Source organism: Daphnia pulicaria, chromosome 1, assembly GCF_021234035.1.
Source record: "Daphnia pulicaria isolate SC F1-1A chromosome 1, SC_F0-13Bv2, whole genome shotgun sequence".
NCBI lineage: Eukaryota > Metazoa > Arthropoda > Branchiopoda > Diplostraca > Daphniidae > Daphnia > Daphnia pulicaria.
Genome location: NC_060913.1, coordinates 12233624 through 12253061, shown reverse-complemented (window position 1 = coordinate 12253061; position 19438 = coordinate 12233624). Strand labels below are relative to the sequence as shown.

Sequence of the window (19438 nt, the reverse complement as noted above, 5' to 3'; positions counted from 1 at the left end):
CTGAAATCCCATTGGAAAAGTAATAATTTTTTATCGAGTCTTACCCGTATCTAAATAATGGGATTCGTTGTACCAACGTGTACTTATTTGCAAATTTGATCAATGTCGATTTTCTGCAGTGATCTACACGTTTATTAAATTTTCATAAATATCTTCTATTCAGTAACTAATAATATCAAATGGTGTTTGTAATTGAAAATAAGCTGGTTATTATAGAAGTGCATTATGTTGCATGTACTTTCGGGAGTAACGCAGTTTGCAAAGCTACTCGGCTGTTCCGCGGTTAAAAAACCCATACTCCAATAGAGACATTGACATCTGCGGTAGCGGATTATAGGCCTAATTAAAAGTAAATTTTGAGTCAAATTCGCATGATTTCTCACCCTTAGTGTTCTAAATTAATTTTCGGTATTGGCGATACCAATAAAGGGTTTGGATTGACTATTGAAATTTAAATAAGACGATGGCTTTAACATAACAAATGGTTGAAAATGATTACAGAAGGATCACCGTAACTAGAAATTTATTTAGAAATCACGCAGATGGCAGTTAATTCATGCGTGCAAAGGAGCTAGTTAATCGAATATATTAGGATGGATATATAAACATTAACCAAGTTATTCTTCAATGGGCTGATTGCAAATATACAACATCCATTCACACAAAAAAAGTTGGCGATATTGATCAAAATTGATGACATTTTAAAATTATGCTCAAATAAAAATGTGTACGAATTCCAGGTCATTATAAATTCGATAATTAATAAGACAATTTTGACCAAAGAAGTGGCATAAGTGGCAGGGGAATTGAATTCCACTGTTTTGATAAGGATGGATTTTGGATTGATCAGATACTGATCATGACATCACGCTCATCCGCGTCATCGTCCTGACGAGAAGATGTAGCAAATTGTTATCTTTATATATAATAGAATTTACTAAATCCACATCTACGCAACGCAAATCTACTATTTAGAATTATTAAAAAGTAAATTCATACCATAAATGGAATGTCTTCCTCTGTGTGTACAGCAGCTTCAACAGGAACTTCCGGTAACTTTCTCATATGAGTTTCTTCCAATTTAAACTGAAATTTTGTTCCAGGGAAAAAAAAATATTAATTGGAATTAAACTATCGTAAACTTAAAATGAGCGAAATATTTTTACCAAGGTGAAACTGGTTTGCTCGAGACTTTCTTTCACCGGATTCTTCTGGTCCAATTCAAAGAGTTGGAGCAAATCACCGGCTAGCTTTGTGTGAATTTGCAATTGAACATGATGTTAAATGAAATTACATTCAACAAATTTGTACCTCCACGTGGTTCTCAAAAAGGCCAATAATATCAAAATCATCATCGTCTTCTCCAAAAGGATTGACTGCGACTTCCCCCAGTTTTAGCCAAGATAAATAAGCCAAGTACTAACACAAAATTATGCCGTTGATTATTAATTTTTTCTATCTTCCGATTTATAATTATTACCTGCATTGCAGGTAATATAGGTAGATAACAATCAATCACTAAAAGTTTGGTCGGGAAATCTACAAACTGTTTGCCCATGAGACTCACTAGTCCAAAAATTTGAACCGTCAACGTTACCGCCTAAAAATAAAATAATCAAAATGTGTTATGATTTCAATTTAAAAATTAAAAATTATTGAGAAAAAAAAAGATGTACACTGACCTGAACGAAAGAAAGAGGAATAGCAGTTATTTGATATTTTAAAACGACAGAGCAAGATTTCTTGAATGCGACAATAGGATCGAGGAGGCGAGTAGCGTCGGAAGGATTTTCGAAAACTCCTTCGTCCCGCCCCTGTCTGACAAGAATTAGTGCCCAATTAATAACACGCAACGACCATTTGTGACTTTCTTCCTGTTCCAAAGAGAGAATTTCGGCTTCGTGTTTTAAGAGAAAACCTAATTATCACAAGAAATTATAAAAACGTAAATGCGTTTGTCTTATTCTGCTGTTGTCTAGCACAAAACAACTTGAATTACTCATCTACCAAGCTATTATTAGCTACGATATACACGTACCAGCGCGTTGCATGGACTCTAGGGTAGGATATTTGTTTCTCAGCGGGCGGCAGGTCGTTCTCATACACTATTAATGACGATTACAAGATTTTATTAGTTAACAAAGTTATTATTTGCCAAAGCCATTCAACTTATAACGGTTATAAAGACCATAAGTCATGTTGGCGCTTACAGTAGCCATTTGAATTTTTCATGATTCATTTTTTAAATATTTTTGAATGAATTCATAATCATGAATGAATCGACAATTTTTAGAAATTTTTTTTTCCAAAACTTAAATCTCGATATAAAAGTTGTGTCTCTAGGGCTACTTGAATTATCACGAAATGTCACGAATAAAAATTGCAGGAAACGAAAAGCTTCCAGCATTATTTCAAAATGTTTCTTGTTGGTTCTCTAAAAGCCGGTGTCTAAGCTATTAATTATCCTGGATTAGATTATGCATATTTATACGACTTACTGGGTTCTTATCTCAAGGACGGCCAATTTCTATACAAAAGAAGATACTAGAAGATTCTATGTACAGTTAAACATATCTTACCATCATCCATGCGAGGATCAAGTAACGGGTGAGAGTTCTCAGCCACTTGCTGGACTAGAAACGATTAAACACATTTAAATTCACGGAAATTAAGTGGATAGAAATTTTCAAAAAATTCTTACTTGCGCGTTATCCCTCTTCATGTAAAATGTCGCCAAAGTGATAATTTTTCCTGTTCCAGGGATTGCGGCGTACACTGCCCACCATCTTTGCATAACTGCGTTGAATTATTGTCGAATTAATTCACTAAAGTATTAGTTATATATCTAATTGCTATACAATGCTAAGCATACCTGTCCCAGTAAAAAATCCAAGGAAGAGTACCTATGTGTCAGAATAAACTTTGTGATATGATAGTTGTTTTCTTATTCTTTTTTTTAATGGGGTTAATTATGAAAATAAACCTTACCACTGGAATACTATCGGCGTACTTGGCGCAACATAGAGCAATCTTTTCAAACGTCCTATTTATTACAAATTTTCGTCTGATGCATTATTACTGCACTTGATAAAACAATACGAGAAAATAACCTGATGGAAAATCTAGTACCTCTGATCATCTTCGTTGAGTGCTAATTTATACAACAATCCTAGAGCAATATAGGTTACGAAGTACATCAAAACTTGTCGCCACAAAATCTTATAGATGCTTCCTTGCCACCTGTTGTTATACAATCAAAAATTATAATTCAAATTGAAATTCTCTGACAATAAAAATGATGATACATCAGCATATCGAAATAAACGCTGAATCATTGGTGAGCAATACTGTGACCAAAACCACACCTCGCTGTTCAAAGACATGTGTAGGCCGTAAATGAAATATATTGAATACAAAATTATCTAAACGTGCGCTGACAGCTCTCGCAGAGTATTTTGACATATGATCCCCTAAACATTCCTGAATCAAGGAGTGAAGCGAAGGCGGAACTGTTGACACATCTTGCGTCATATATCTTAACAATAGATTGCGCTTAAGATAAAAAAGAATGGAGAAACATTCTTCCGACCGCGGGAAAGAATTTTTTTTTTAGACGGCACAGTGTATATAATTGGTCCTTGCTTTGTGTTTAAATGTAGCCTTGAGGTAAGTGCACATTTAGCGGGACTGAAACAAGAAATTATTTCCATTATTCTATTTAAGGTGTAGCCAATTATCTTCACTGAGAGGATAGTAGATACAATTTGAATAAATGAAGTCGTCTAAAGACGGTGCCGAGTTGTAAAATGGGTTTGTCGCTATTTTCTTTACAACAGCTGGTCTATATCATTCAAATGAAATTAAATTTAATTACACTAAATTTAAATGATATCAACATCGAAATTCAATTAAAATTTTTTCCCAGTTTAGACTGCAAATGTGCTATACAAAATCAGAAGGAAAACGAAAAACTTACCTAAAAAGTAGACTGCAGGTTTGGCACATTTGTTTGACTGACGCCATGTCATCGTAATAGTTGACCATGTTGGTATACAAATATCCAAACAAGAAACCAGGAAAACCAAAATATAGCGGAGAATTGCGACAAGAGGCAGCGGTGGTGTAGATGTTTGCACCGTGGCCGCTGAAGAGATGCTGGAACTGGGCACAAGAAGGAACAGAAGAGGTCTCTTATTTGGCGATTCAACAATACCCCGGCCAAGGCAGCTAGAGAAAGATTCAAAGAGAACCACGGCCACCTTCAGGCATGAGCTTCAGTGTCTCTCTCTCTTCTCTTTCGTGGAAAAAGCCCGTTGACCCAGCGCAACACAATTTCGTGATTTTAAGAAAGACGAAAATGAAGTATACGTTAATAAGTAAGAACTATATGATGCTAATTACACGTGTAGCGTTCAATAAAACACAAAAAAAACCAGTACAACAGTTGTATACATTCCCGCTGCCAACAAGGTATACAGCCTACATCTAACAAAGTCCATAGTCGACACATAAAAGTTCAATCTATAAAAGTAAAAATTCCACCAGCAATAAAAATGTCTGGATGCCAAGAAAAAGAACACTGTTGGTTTGATGAATTGTTGTCAATATTATGTTGCAATACAAGCCTGTATATAACTGTGGAGTGAATTTATGGACTTGACGGCCAGGTGATAGGTGCGCATACATTTCAAACAATCGAAATGGCACGTAGTAAATAATCTCCGTAACTTATCAATGATAAGAATTTTGAAAGAGTCACGCCGCCCTCGGCCGCATTTGAGTAGTAATAAGCGAACTTCCCGGCCTGCGCAGTTTGTTGTCGCACTCTGCTTGGGGCACGTCTCACGATTATAGAGAAATTAAGAGAAAAAAAATCACGTTTTCCCCTTGTTTTTTTTTTTACGCAATAAGTTATTAATCACGACGAGTCATCGTAAACTTTTAACCTTTGAGGCCAGAGCGGAACGAAGCGTTTCGATCCATAAAAGGATGACGCGAAGAAACGCCCGACAAAGACATGCTTTTCACTGACTACTACTTGTGAACTAGAGGAACAAAATAATAATAATTTTTGTTTTCTAATTCAGACTTTATTCTGAAACTCCCGCACTCGAATTCATCAGCTATACTTGAGAAATGATTAAAAATTCAGTCCGTCTGCACTCCTACTGTGCAAGTCAGTGCGGTTTTATTGTTGTCCATTGCATTGTCGGTACACAAAGTTTTGTACAATGTAAAAACAGTTTCAGAATTTTTATTTTCAAATTCAAACGTGAGTTTCAAGTGAGTCTGTTTAAGGTAAATATTACCACACAAAAGTATGATTTTTTTAAACCTGTAAATTAAAGAAAAAATTTTAATTCTTTCGTGAATAGTTTATTAGTTCTAAGGCGAAAAAATTAGAACGCTGGAGCCAGAGATAAAATGTAGACATTAAAGTGGTAAATAGCTGGCGAAGTCCCATAAAATTAAAAAAACTTTTGGTTAATGGCTTTTGAATTCCCGCAACTAATTTCATTAAAGTGAAACACACCATAACTTTCCGGCTGCGCAAAAAATTATCCCTCATGCTTCAAAATGTCTTCATTAAAATAGTTGCGCAGGTTAGTAAATAATTTATTATGCGGTTTTAGCGGCACTACGAGATGAATTCATTAATACAGCTATTAGAATTTCTTAAAATATTACCGTTATAGAAATGAAGAATTTACATATTATTCACATTTTTTTGAGAAACTCTCTGTAGTCTAAATTTGACTCCTGAAATAGTTTATAATTTTATTATGTGCAGTGATTCTAATCGCATAGAGTCGTCTTTATTCTCAGTAGAGTGTAAACTGTGAACATGCGTTTTATTTTATTAATTTTTATTACTCAGTTGTATTCACGATTGGTTTTATTGTCATACATTTTACATGGCCGAGCGGAGACCAGATTCATAGAAAAATGATCTGCAATAACTTAAAAAAAAAAAAACTTTGATTATTGGCTTATTGCCAGAGGCGCCAATTTGACACCTGGCACATAACGGTCTAAAAGCTATAACCGGCCATGTTTGTTCATCAAAATATGACTAAAATGATCATTTAAAAATATTTTTTCGTGTCAAATGTTTCTTTAAATAACTTGTAGAGATTTTTTCTTCGTTAATAATTCCTAGCGAACTGTATGAATTCAACTTTAAAATTTTGACTTATGTAAAATGTATTGTGGAAAAAGCTAAACTAGAGTCTAGAGGCAAATAAGGACGACGCTGGTTTGCCGACCAACAATATGGCTATCGAAGGCACGCAACTAGCCAACACTGACGAAGTGGTAAACTACATTTCAAAACATGGGGATTTCCCGCTTATTACTTTGACGTCACATTCATTTTGATTACCAACTATTATCATCTTATTACCACAAGCGGCTATCAACCTCGGCATGGTATTTTCATCCACAAGATTCTGGCACGAGATTCGAAATTTCTTTCGGGGGGAAAAATAAAGGAAGTGTTTTCCCAACTTTCAAATCACAACGGATGACTTCACATGTCGTTTAAAACTCCGCCGCAGTGGCCCCGACTGTGTGCCCTTAATTATATACGTATATAGCTTGTAGACCTTTTAACAGTTTGTTACGAGGTGCGCCGTCGACGTTGAAACCCAAAAGAGGTTATTTATCTTTTCTTCATCAAATCTAGCACACTATTAGAAATTGTGTCCATTTTGAGTTACATTCAGTTAGATAATCATGATAAAGAAAAAAGGAAATCTTGTATGGTGAAAGTATAAACCTACTTTGTAGGTACGAATCGCTTCTCATCATTTGGAACATTACCGATTTATCACTTGATAATATTCGTACGATATTAGGGACTAAATGCTACCATTAATGTCTAATTCATCTGTGCAATTTCTTTTTGGGTAGAATGCATTTACAGCCGGACTTAAATCGAATTTATTAAAGGAATTGGATACGGCGGTAATTACTGAAACACATCGTCGTATTCGTAAATCATTTTCAGATAATAAACCCCCCAAAGACGTTTTTGTTTTCACTTCCATTTTGGCTTATGTAAACGGTTGCTGCAATCTTCTGTAGTCGATTTTTTCTAGATGGACTAATGGTCTGAGTTGTTCGGCAAACACTTTAATTTCATCAGCAACGGCATCCTGTCCACTTGGGGCCAAAAGAGAAAGTTCTACTAGGTAACTTCCGGTCACTGATTCTAGACTGTCGGGCGATTTGGCTTGACCCATCTGTTCCGATAACAAACAAAGCAATTTAGAGAATGGTGCATTGTGTTTCATAACTTGTAATTACGTTACCCGGAATATTTTCGACATGGTCACCTTCATTCGACCCTTCCTAAATAGATATCCTTTTAGAACGTATTCGAATTCAATCCGGCAACCAAGTTCGGACAAAAACTCCACAACATTGGGGGTACAGGCAATGTCTATGCAACTTCTCAGAACAGTGGGCTGATTCTTGTCACCTAGATTGAATCGAAAGAATTGAGACATGGAAACATTTTAATGTAACTTTAACTCATCTAATTCAAGTACTCTAATAAATTATTGAAAAAGGTTTAACATAAGATTAAAAATAGGTTCATCAGCTTATTGATTTGAAGCAAATGATCAAATCACAAGATATATAGCCTACCAAGTTCAGGTTGTCCCAAATATCTTAATTGCCATGGATACTCTGGGTGATCCAAAGCTCTCCGAACTCGTAGCAAGAATGGCTGCTGTTGTTGAGGAGTACCTCCTGGATTGCTGGCTTCTGTAAATAGAATGCATAATTGAGCCATGGCATTTAGTAAAAGTGTTTGAATTCAATGTACTTAAACTGAAACACATTTCATGATCGTGAAATGTTTCTGGCCCAGTCTCCGCAGCATCACACAGTCCTGAATTGAATAAAATAAAACAGTCAAAAAATGCGATAGCAATAATGGCAATGCATAATTTAGTAATACTTTACCACGCAATCGGTTATGTAGAACTTCAGCTGACGAGTCGATAACACTTCCCTGCAGTAAGTATTCTTGATTGGGAATTATGTTACTCCTTAGTGCAGAAGTGAAAAGTTCAATGGCGGAAAAGGGATTTTGGTTTGCCATTTTTGTAAACCAAACTTAAGAAATTGCTAAGTATAAATTCCCTGTACGAAAAGAACTACGCTTAATCGATCAAAAATTTGAAACCATTGGCAGAATGACAACAGACGATATAACGCTGTAGGTAAAGTGCGGGAATTCAAATGCAGACATCAGTGGATAAAATGTGGAATTGCATGGCACAATGGTTATTTTACGTCAGTCTTTTTTCTTTTCGTGAAAGATGTCACCTAATTACACAATAATTTGAAAAACCCACCCCAGAGCGCAAATGCGTTCTTTTTTAAAAAATAAAGAGAAACCCCTCACTTCCGAATCTCCTTCAAATTGTCCTACATTTTCCTGTAAAATTCGAATGTATGATGGTATTTTGCTGGTTCACAATTTGTTCCAGTTTTTTAAATTAAAAAAAATATCATTCTGCCAGTCATATCACGGGAAATTTAATTTATTCGCATTCACTTTCCCAGCTCTTCAACTCCCAGTCCCACGGAAGGCTGTTTAACATGTTTTCGCGCTGCTTCAAGCCAAATTTTATATCAAGGATGGCAGACGTAATTTGACTAGTCCTAGTGCGTCGTGAAATGAAAATAATTATGCGCACTTGATTAGGAAAATTGGTAAATAAGTATACCATGACTCCCAATTCCGCATTTTTGCATTTTACTCGAGTATTTTTTGACGCTTTTCTTGTGATGACACCTAGTGGTAGAAATTTCGAACCTTTAGAATACCGCAGTTCAATTTCATGAATTTATACTTCCTCATCCGAAAATCAAAATGAATTAAAAAAACCAAGTAACCTGAAATGGATATAAAATTGGAAAAAATTACACAATCGACGTGTTGATGGAAATAGACCACTTGGCAGAGAGATTTATTTATAGCAATGCAAGCCTTTGTTTGCCACAAAAGAACGGCTAGATGAAACTCTGAATAATAAGAGAAAAGTCTGGATCGACGAGAGGAAAACTATTTTGAGAAAAATAAGCATTCATGCCAAAGGCCAGTTTTAACTGGTGAGAGCTTGCTGCTGCTTGAGCATGTATGAACTTGTTCGTCGTATTATTCGGTCAATCATTCCAGTTCGAGGGTTTATAGAGAGACGAATTCAGAAATTCAAATCAGTTTCCATGTTGACGAAACGGTCGAAACAGCACGTGTTGCAGTGGCTAAGAAAACGTTTTGTAAATAGATAAACAAACATATACAAGCCAAAAAAGGGCATATTGTCTAATAATGCAATGCAATATTTCAACAGAATAAATTGGTTTAACATGCGAGTTGACGTGTAGGCGAATAAAAACCTCACACAGTTGGATTTTAAATTAGAATTTAACAATTTATTACGTTTACTATCTTACGGTTGGAAACATAAATTCCACAATGTTTTTTATATCTCGTATTGATTTTGCTACCCTTCCCTACTATGGTGCCGACGAAGATCGTGAGCAAGGCTGTATGCCTTGCACCACCACTTATCATCTCCCGTATTTAAAATTATGGCAATAAACCTAATCAAAATCAGCCATTCCCAATACGATTGAGCAATTGTTAATTTCAAGGCCGTTTAAAATAATTAGCGTTTGAGCTGGTGGAAAAGTTCGAAGAAATCGCTACTGCAGTCGAAATTAAGGATGTTCCACCGTTGCAATCAATTGAGTTAATGGGTTTAATGGACGCCATTTACGTCGAACAGACGGCGTAAAAGTTTCGAAGGCAACTGTGATAAAATATGGTCATCATCATTTGTACCTGATTTATTCTCCTTCCTTGTAACGATCTCTTTTGATGGCTTTAAGTCGAAGGTTAAACGTCAACGGCGAAAGGAAACAAAGGAATAAAAAAAGAAAGAATGGCCTTGGAAGAAAATCGTGTTTGCCCAGTCATCCACACTTCTCCCTATGGCGAAGAACCCGAAAGCCATGCGGATGTACGACGAAAGAAAATAAAATCACCAACTTTTTTCTGAAGGTTGCCATTGCGTCGTCGACGCCTCTGGCAACTCTGACCAAAAAATAGAAAAACTCGATTTGTATCTTTGTCTTTTAGGAATAATATACGCAATTCATGAATTGTGTGTAAGATATATGTAGAAACTGCTGGCCAGTTTATGCAAATCGGTTTTTTTCCTTCCAGTGTTGTTCTTTTTCCTTATAGTTAAAGAAGCAAAGTGATTGGTTGTGGTTGAATGTGACGTCATAAATGACGTTGAATTGGCTCCGCCCCCGCTTCGTGTCCTTGGGTAGCGACTGTAGCGCCACCCGACGACAAGTGTGTGATTTTCCAATGAAACGAGCTTCACTCGGCTCGGGGAGTTGGATTAGTGCGAGCGTGTTTGGCTTCCTTGGTTAGACAGACACAATTTCCCCTACTCTCGAATATTTGTGATCTGGTATAAACAAATTCCGTTGACTTTGTGTGTGCAGGCAACAGATTGCCCAGTTGTCCAACAGTTGCTGTGATAATCGGCCATTTTTTCAAAAGCTCTTTCGACTGTCGTCGTCGTCGACGACGTTGTTTGTTTAGTTCTTGACTTTATTTTATCGACCCCACGTTGCGAAGTCTCGTAAAAGAGACACCAGTTGTTTGGGAGCCATTCAATTTTATTAGTTTTTTGAAAAAATTCCTTTTTGGGTGTGTAAATTTGCGTGTGCATGTGAATTGGTTCGAGATGAGTCAGTCGATGATGATGGCCATTTGGTCTGCCGTGTTGTTGCTAATTGGGACCGAACTAGTGAACTGTGATCAATGGCCGTTCCCTGACGGCGAAGAATACACTCTGGCGCACATCAATGTCTCTTACATCGATTCTGCGGCAGTGCACAACGACGCTGCCGAAATGGGCAAATTCGGCAACGGGAGGGTCGGGCAGACGGCCGGAATCCTCGTTCACGTTCGTTCGGCCAACTCTAGCTCACACTACGGTTGTGACATTGTCTACGAGAACGAAATACCCGTAATTATTAATATGTGTGGCCATTGTGTGTGCGTGTGTGTTTTTTCCTCCCCGGAAAATCAATAATCATAATTAAACGACTGAAACAATTAATGATGGAAATTGTATTTTTCAAGGTGGTGCCCTGGATAGCCCTGGTACGTCGTGGGCGTTGTAACTTTGACGACAAATTAGAAGCGGCTGTTTTAAACAATGCGTCCGGTTTGGTCGTATACAACAACAAAGAGGACGGCCTCCAGAGAATGACTTTACGCAATAAATATCGTAAGTGAAACACCCACTCTTTTTATTTTATTATATACATACAGCAACCCCCCTCCCCCCCCCCACTAGGTTGTTGGCAGACAATAAACACAACCAGTGTGTATGTAAGTTTATCACTTTCAATAAGTCGTGTAAAATAGTACACACGGGGGTAGGAGAAAAAAGAGAGTAAGTGAAAAATTGTGCAACAGCTTGGCGGTGCTATGCGGTTGCAAGGAAAGTGCGGTACACACAATATGTTTAAGTTATGGTCATTATTGTAGTATCTTTCCCCCCCCCCCCCCCCCCCCTGAAAAATTTTCGGCCCTTTTTATTTAGTGTTCCAGAAACGACCGGCCTATATTTCTCGTCGTCACCTTGGACCAGAAGTTTACAAAAGCGAAACGCTTAATTGTGTGTCTTTCATGTAAAGTTTTTTGGGGCTAGGAAAAAGTGGTGGTCGATTGGTGCCTCTCACTTTTCTTGGGCGATCGATGATTAGATGCCTATCATCATCCCCGAAGCGAGACCCCCCACAGAATGTTGGCGGGATCATTGAAAGAAGAGTCGCAACATTTCTCCTTGGCTAAAAAGTTGGCCGCTTTTACTTGGTGGGCACCATCATCTCTTTATTGATTTCCTTTCATTCCTCTGCGACGACGCAACTCTTGTGTGTGCACACCCAACTTTTAGATATATATACAGGGGCTGATCAATAGAGTCAAGTGCTCTGTACGATTGTTTGGCGCCCTTTTTTCCATTTGAAATTTAGCCCTCGAGACGTACAACACTCGTGCAGGATCCAGCTTAGCTCATTATGAAACTTCCAAGGTGAAGACTTGTTTGAGGTTGAAGTCCTTTGAGTCCCCCTGGTTGTTTTCTCGTCGGAGATGGTTCGGCAACCGTAAAGTGCTGCTTTTGACGGGATTGAGACATTGACAACCTTTTTCTTGTTTGAGTCTAGTAGGAGAGAAAGCCCAGTGGGAATGGGAGCATCCATCTGTCATCATCGGGCCGGCAGCTAGAGAGGTTATTAAATAGAAAATACCTTATAGTTTTTAAGTGCCTTCACTTTCGCCTCGATTTTCTCCTCTGTCCACCTGCGAAACCCATCTGGGAATGAACGAAGAGAAAATGTGCGGTTCCTTCGTTAGTCAAGTCTCGTGGTGTAGTAGTACATTTATTGGTGAAAACACTTTCAGGTGGGGAGAGAGAAGCTTTCGCCAGGTGCTCGACGATCGTATCGACATATTGTCCCATATTTTATCATTAGTCGAATCAGAAACTTTTGTCATTTTTCGACACTTTCCAAAAAATCTGAGACAAGGTGAGATCGCCCGATATATATTTTGTCCATTCGGAAACAAATTTATGCAAATGTTGGAGTAAGGAAGAAAAAAAAACATCCATTTCAGATTGCGGAAGCCCCATAAAATCCAAAAAGATTTTCTTAAGGTCATGATGAAGGTAGTTTTGGGCGTCTGTTGTTTCCGTATGGGTGGAGGAAGGACGTTTGTGTGGTTCAAAGAGTCATCTCAAGGTAGACTGGTCCAACCGCCACCAGCAATCCGGGGGGGGGGGGCCACCTTTTATAGGAAAAGTTAAGATAATGAAAGAGCGAAAAGAGGCCAAGGTTCTAAACGTACGCGTGTGGCAAAGCTGTGCAACAAAATGTAACGATCTAGATATTACGCTTTCTATAGCTCTCGTAAGCCGATTCAGGGCCGTTCAAACAACAAGTTAACAAGTGCAATATCGGTTCTTCTATAGTTTTGTATTACAGGCTGGCAATTATCAACAGTTTAGTCGGTACTATTGAGCCGAGTGTTTTCTATGGCTTTCTCTATTCGCTTTCAACTTGTTTCTCTTTCTCTTCTTATACGTTCAATACAACAAAAAAAAAAACGGACTTGGCAGATGGTCTGGACAGGGTGACGGAATGTGAATCACGAAAATTCCCTTTTTTTCTTATTTTTTCAAAGAAAACAGAAATCTATAGAATTAAAAGAGAAATAAAGAAAGAGCGCTAACCATCTGCCACCATGACTGGAAATGGCATTATATAGACTCCCGAGTTTGTTTTTTCCACCGCAGTATACTAGCTTACACTACATCATACTTTGAGAGTGTGGGATTCAGCGTCGAGATACAAACCAGGACCAACAATTTTTTTTTTCTGTTTCAGAATGGAAAGTACGTCCTCGTTTGCAATCAAAACTTTGAAATTTCCCATCGAAGAAAAGGGTTTTTTTTTTCAAAAAGAAAAGGATTTCCCCTGAAGATGTGAAAATGTACTTAATAATGTAGAGAGCTAAGGAAGGCAAGGCTGGCCGGTTTAGATTTCCTAGAAGATGGCCAGCATCCGTGAATTCTATGGAAGCCGACAGCAGTTGTTAACTTGTGTGCGGGTCTAGCAATTAAATTTACAGTTTTGAAAGCAGAGCTTGACCGAACGTATACGCCAGTCCACACAACTTTATTGAAACTCCAAACATTTCCTGCCAGCTCTATGTATCTAAAACTATCTTAAATAGAGAAACCAACTGGTCCATTTATACTGACGTCACAAAACTCTCTTCTCCTATATTATAATCGCCGTATTGATCAGACCCTTTTTACAACAAAATAAAAAGAATTTCCTTTTTATATAACGACTCCCCCGTCCAAGAAAAGTAAATCGGATCTATAAAGAGTCGTAGTGGTGGGTGGATCGATTTTTCTCTCCCTTGGTTTTTCCCAGTCTATTTTATTTTCGTGTGTGACGACGACGTCTAGGATTTCCTTGGCAACAGGAACTGCTCTTGTTTTTTCCCCCTCCACTTTGGTGTGTGTTTTTTATTGAATATTCGTATGCTATTATAGAGACACTGTAGCGTGTGCATTGGAATCTGATAACAAATTTTTATTTTATTTTTTTCAATTTGAATAAATTAACAGGTGACAAGATCGTGGCCGTGTTCATCACACGCGCCAAGGGCGAGGAATTGGCAGCGCTCGTAGACAATGGCACCCGCGTCATGATGCAAATTACGGTCGGCTCTCACTACACCTACCGTTTCACCAATATCAACAGGTAAGAGACACTCTATACAAACGCAGACCGTGACGCGTAGGGTTCTTATATTTCCTAGTCAAAATGTGCACCACATGAGAACAACTTTCTATGCAACACATGTCGAGCTACAAACAAACTAGAGGAAAAGTGGTAAGGACTCACAAAAGTAAAAGTCGACGTCCTCGCGTCCGTTCTAGCCGAAAAGAACCCGCCGAGGCTCCAGGAAATAACTGAACTGTTTTCAAAAGAAATAATGCACATCATGTTGTTGTGTGTGTAGCCAACGTCGTCCATCGATCATTCACTCCGTAGCCATCTATCTGTTTCGGTGGTGGTCCATTTAAGTGGCTTGCAGTCATCTTTTATGATTATCATCTATAAATCATGATATAGGGGTCCAGTAGGCGCTCGATCGATATATATATATACGTGTAAGATACCCTGGCCATCGTAAAGTGGGGGCTTGTTATCGTATCGGATATGATTGGCCTCGTTCCCGGCCTCCTTTGCCGAGTCTCGTGTGTCACTTATTCTTACTAGAATAAAGGGAACGAACCGAAATCGTTGACAATGTACATGCTACTAAATTGTGCTCTTACTGTATCGTCGATCCAAAGCGTCCGTCACTTTTATCAGACTGGATGGCTGGAAGAGACTGAATTTCTGTGTGCAAATTGCATTATCGTCGCATAGTCGGATTTATTTTAATACTTCCTTTCTGAAACAGCGTCGCGAATCCTTGTTCGAGCAAAGGTGTAATTTTTCACGACATTCATCAAGAGTCTCGACGACAAGCTATACCGAGTCATTGACGTAGGGCTCCAGTATTATTTTTTCCTGTTTTGAGGCTTCGGATTGTTTTTGCTCGACTCGCCGGAAGAATTATCGCATATACAGCTTCGGAATTCCCAGTGAGTTTGTCAGAGGGGAAAACGTGAGTGTCGATAAAATTGATGTTCGACAGTTTGATCACGTGTTCGAAGCTGATGTCCGGCAATATTTGCATAAGTAGGAAATGCCCTTTTGTCTCCTGCTGCCAAAAAGTATTACCACGTAAAAGTTTTTTGGAAAAGAGATTAACGGCAACTATGTGTGTAATCTAATTATCAAGCACGGGTCACGCGCGTGTTTATTTTTTGTGACGCCTGCGCTGAATTGTACATTTTTTCTAGCTCTTGTTTTTTCCATTTACTGTGTGATGTTGTTCTCTCTCTGCCCGCATGTGACTTTGGGTTGGTTTAAAAGTGGCGACCCAATTGCCCAACACCGGCACTCCATCAGAGTCTCCGAGCTTGACAACGTCAGTTTCGGGTCTGGGTGAAGTACCGTTATAATATTTGGCAGCGAGGAGCGTACTCTCGAGTTTTATATTATTACATCAATTTCTCTCTCACTCTCTTTGTGCGATTGCTAAAGATTCTGACTAGCCGTTCCTTGTCGAAAAAGTTAAAAAACAATTTGAAAATTGAACGCCAGAAAGAGATTTATTAGTCTGAAGAAAAAGAAAGAGTTGTAATAATAATTAATACATCAAGAGCGCGTACTCGGGCCATTTCCAAAAGCTAAACAAACCAAAAAGTTTCAATTTCAACAAACACACGAAAAGTTATTCCCAATTTCCGCCATGGACGTCACCACTGAATTGCCGACCGAGGAAACTTTCCTTTACGGACGCAAACCCGTCAATATCTTCACGTTCACGTCGATGGCGATGCGGATGTCTGTTTACTGGTCTGCTCGATAACAAACAAATCGATTTATTTTTTTAAAAAACAAAACAAATTTTATCTTTATATACTTAACCATCTATTTTATTTGTATTCCATTTCCTGTTGGCGACGTAGGACATCCGTCATGTTCGTTTCCATCTCGTTTATCGTCCTCATGATGATCTCCCTGGCGTGGCTCGTATTTTACTACATTCAGCGTTTCCGCTATTTGCACGCAAAGGACCGCCTGTCGGTAAGATTGTCTCCTTATTCTTCATTATCAGTTTATTTTTACATCGATCCTTTTTCTCTCGTCTATTCCAGCGGGAGTTGACGAGCGCGGCTCAGAAAGCTCTCTCCAAAATCCCCACTAGAGCCATCAAAAACACTGACAAGGTATACGGGACTCCCTTTTAAGTTTGTCTCCTAGTTTTATAAATAATCGATCGTCGAGCAACGTCACTGATCCACTCGATTGAACCGGCACTCTCAAAATCTATTTTCGTGACCGAAATTTAATAATTGCGTCGAGGGGGGGGATTTCATCTACTAATGGAATCATTGGATAATAGAAACAAGCGGCCCTCTAGCGCTTTGTAGCCTTTGTTTTTAAAATGATATTATTATTTTATTTTTAATGGCGTCTTTTATTGCAGGAAGTTTCCGAGGCTGAATGTTGCGCTGTTTGCATCGAGCCTTATAAAGCCTCTGATGTCGTTCGATTATTGCCGTGCAGGTAAATATTTGTGGATATGATACGCTATTTTGTCGTCACGAAAGAATGTCGTGATTGAATATTTTTATTGACACCAACAACAAAACAGGCACGAATTCCATAAAGTTTGCGTCGACCCGTGGTTGTTGGAACACAGGACTTGTCCCATGTGCAAAATGGATATCCTGAAACACTACGGCTATGTGGTAATGGAAATAATCATAGTAATTTCAATTTTTTAGCCAATCGTGTCCTTTTTCTTTTTTATTAACGATGTGAATGATTCATTTTGGCAGTTTACCGGAAGTCAGGAAAGCGTCGTGAATATGGATTTAGATGCTCCAATCATCTCAGGATTGCGTCCTGGCCACCGCAGAGGAACCGCTTCGCCAGTGGTTGTCCCTGCAGGCCATCATTCCAGTCACCAAAGATCACCCAGCGTGACTCCCGACATTCAGCTCCCATCCGACGAGCCGTCAACCAGAACTGGCCGAACGGATACGGTAAAAGGAAGAAATATACCATTAAGCAATTTCTTTATTAATGTTGTTTGTTTTTGCCAACCAGTTGGAACCAATGCGTCGTGAGTCAAGCAGCTCACCGTCCACCTCGTCCTCACGCCGTTATTGGTCCTGGCCGAGATCCTTCTCCAGCAGAAATAACCCACCTGCCTCAACAACAGAATCAGGTATTTTTTAACACAACTTGGATTGCGAGTGATGAGACTATATTTTTAATCACGCTCAAATCAAAGGTGTTGTCGAAGATGCTGCCGCGTCTGAACCGACAGCCGTCGAGACACAAGTCGAGATTGAGTGCGAATCTCCCGATGCATCCGCTTTGGCCATCAGCAGCAGCACCGATAGTCGCTCCACTAACATCGTCTAGTATTATTCGCCGTCGTTTTGGTTGTCAAAAAAGTCGTATTATTATATAGTCTTCTCGTGTGTATATATTACCCAACCCCGCCCTGTGGACTCTCGAATGCGTCACCAGTTGGAGCGTTTAACGCCGCGAGGAGATATTGTACATAGTACAATCTTGTTGGGCACTGGCTGAGTCACGTCTACTGTGAAAAAAAAAATTCATTGTTTTTATCTTTCTCGCAATTTTATTGAAAACAGTAGAGAGTCGAAACTGATATTTGACCATTCAATAAAAATTCAAAAACTTGATCGAGTGATTATTTGCAAAGCCAACGAAATGAAGTTATGCTTCGCGAATTATTGTGTCACACTCTTTTTAACCGATATCCGTATTTGAAAAAAATCAAATGAATTAATCACGAAACGTCTGGTGGGATTCGTTCGACTGGGAGAGAAGTGTTGGATGTTTATTCTCTTCTGGGGTGACAGTCGCCATTCAACGATTCGGGGGGGGGGGGGGGATGTGTGTCTTTCCGATGTGTTTCTATTTGCTAATGGTTTCTCCCTTCTGTACTCTTTTAATATCCACCTGGTGAAGAAAATAATATTACATTGGTCTGTACATAATTTAAAATTTTAATCAATACATATTGGACATTATTCCATCACAATACAAATTGTTCGTGATAGCGTTACTGGAAGGAAATTGATGAGATTTTACTTCAACTTTTCCTATTTTTATTGCGATACCAAGAAATCGATTGGTAGACTTATTAAGATGGGCTTTTACAAATAGCGAAGCAAGACATGGAGAACTTCCCAAATAAAGTCAGTCAGCCGTCAGTTACTTTGGGTGATGAGAATTCCACTCCGGAAAAGTAAACGTGTTGTATAATTGATATGAGAATTATCTGAAATTTTATTAGAAAATCCACGATCCAACAAAACTTGCTGAAAGGAATAAATTAGACACGTTCGGAGCGAGCTCTCCTTTATTTACTGTAAGAGCGGAACAAATGATTTAAACTTTCTTTAACAATTTTTTTGTTTTGTTATCTGAGTTTGGCAATTGGAGATTTAAAAAAAAAATCCGAAACTTTTTTCAAGACATTAATATAACACAATTTCTGTGCACAATTGTAAATGAGAACGACCTTTCGACCATACGAACTGCGCCACAAATCAGTGATCACGTAGGGCTTCTAGCTATGCAGGATTACAGACGCAAAACGAAGCAAATATTTATAGAAAATATATCCGATTCGTACCTGTGGAGTGTGGAGGAAAGCTGAAAGGATATTAATTTTATTTGATCGCAAATTGACGGGATATATTTAATATACAGTGTAAAGCATTTGATAAAAAGAAATTCTTTCCAAATCACAATGTTTGTTTTTAAAATAATGTCAAAGTTTCCGTATCGATCACACGATAATCGATATCTTGTAGCAGCTGAAAACGCGTATTACTATTAACGTATTTTGTAATGCATCATTTATGTCATATCTTATGATTTATCCCATTAGCTATTTACAATAGGCTGTAACGCTGGTGTCGTTATTAGCCGTTATGCCGAGCGTGTGTGTGTGTCTATGACACCCGCGGGGAAACGGCAGAGCGGGGGGAGTGGATGGCGCGGACTAATAGGCCGATTCATTAATAAAGCTACGCCGTAAAAACAACTGTTATACAGCGGTATCACATTAAGTCTGTAAATGACTCATTCACGTTCAGTACAAACAGAGGCCTATGTACAAATCGTCTTCTCCGGTTTCTCCTCT

General features: G+C 38.5%; 3 protein-coding genes and 1 long non-coding RNA gene across 6 annotated transcripts; 1 reads left to right on the top strand and 3 right to left on the bottom strand.

The window, feature by feature from the left end:
• Positions 1-145: 145 nt before the first annotated feature.
• On the bottom strand, positions 146-4576 carry LOC124335817 (bestrophin-3-like). 2 transcript variants are annotated; one of them, XM_046789296.1, is made up of 13 exons: positions 3977-4576; positions 3130-3240; positions 2989-3043; positions 2873-2903; positions 2702-2796; positions 2580-2633; positions 2039-2105; positions 1683-1918; positions 1481-1600; positions 1312-1419; positions 1167-1250; positions 1000-1086; positions 146-339 (listed from the first exon to the last, which is right to left on the bottom strand). In XM_046789296.1, exons 1-13 carry the CDS (start codon positions 4042-4044, stop codon positions 265-267), a joined length of 1191 nt encoding a protein of 396 aa, XP_046645252.1. In that variant the 5' UTR covers positions 4045-4576; the 3' UTR covers positions 146-264. The 2 variants fall into 2 exon arrangements, with proteins under 2 accessions (XP_046645252.1, XP_046645261.1); XM_046789305.1 differs by lacking the exon at positions 146-339 and adding an exon at positions 571-888 and having other exon boundaries at positions 3977-4575.
• Positions 4577-6926: 2350 nt separating this feature from the next.
• On the bottom strand, positions 6927-8885 carry LOC124336815 (mediator of RNA polymerase II transcription subunit 18-like). Its single transcript, XM_046790625.1, has 5 exons — positions 7975-8885; positions 7835-7900; positions 7654-7773; positions 7314-7483; positions 6927-7244 (listed from the first exon to the last, which is right to left on the bottom strand). Exons 1-5 carry the CDS (start codon positions 8111-8113, stop codon positions 7056-7058), a joined length of 684 nt encoding a protein of 227 aa, XP_046646581.1. The 5' UTR covers positions 8114-8885; the 3' UTR covers positions 6927-7055.
• A 1518-nt stretch (positions 8886-10403) lies between these two features.
• On the top strand, positions 10404-18051 carry LOC124335116 (protein goliath-like). Of its 2 annotated transcripts, none has more exons than XM_046789107.1 (10): positions 10404-11069; positions 11186-11333; positions 14250-14385; positions 16212-16329; positions 16401-16472; positions 16733-16812; positions 16901-17015; positions 17088-17294; positions 17359-17479; positions 17546-18051. In XM_046789107.1, the coding sequence occupies exons 1-10, from the start codon at positions 10785-10787 to the stop codon at positions 17677-17679; spliced, it is 1416 nt and encodes a 471-aa protein (XP_046645063.1). In that variant the 5' UTR covers positions 10404-10784; the 3' UTR covers positions 17680-18051. The 2 variants fall into 2 exon arrangements, with proteins under 2 accessions (XP_046645063.1, XP_046645064.1); XM_046789108.1 differs by having other exon boundaries at positions 10405-11069; positions 16901-16997.
• Positions 17883-19141, bottom strand: LOC124337941. The gene is made up of 2 exons (XR_006917586.1): positions 18305-19141; positions 17883-18246 (listed from the first exon to the last, which is right to left on the bottom strand). It is a non-coding gene; the product is annotated as an uncharacterized LOC124337941 (long non-coding RNA).
• Positions 19142-19438: the final 297 nt, after the last annotated feature.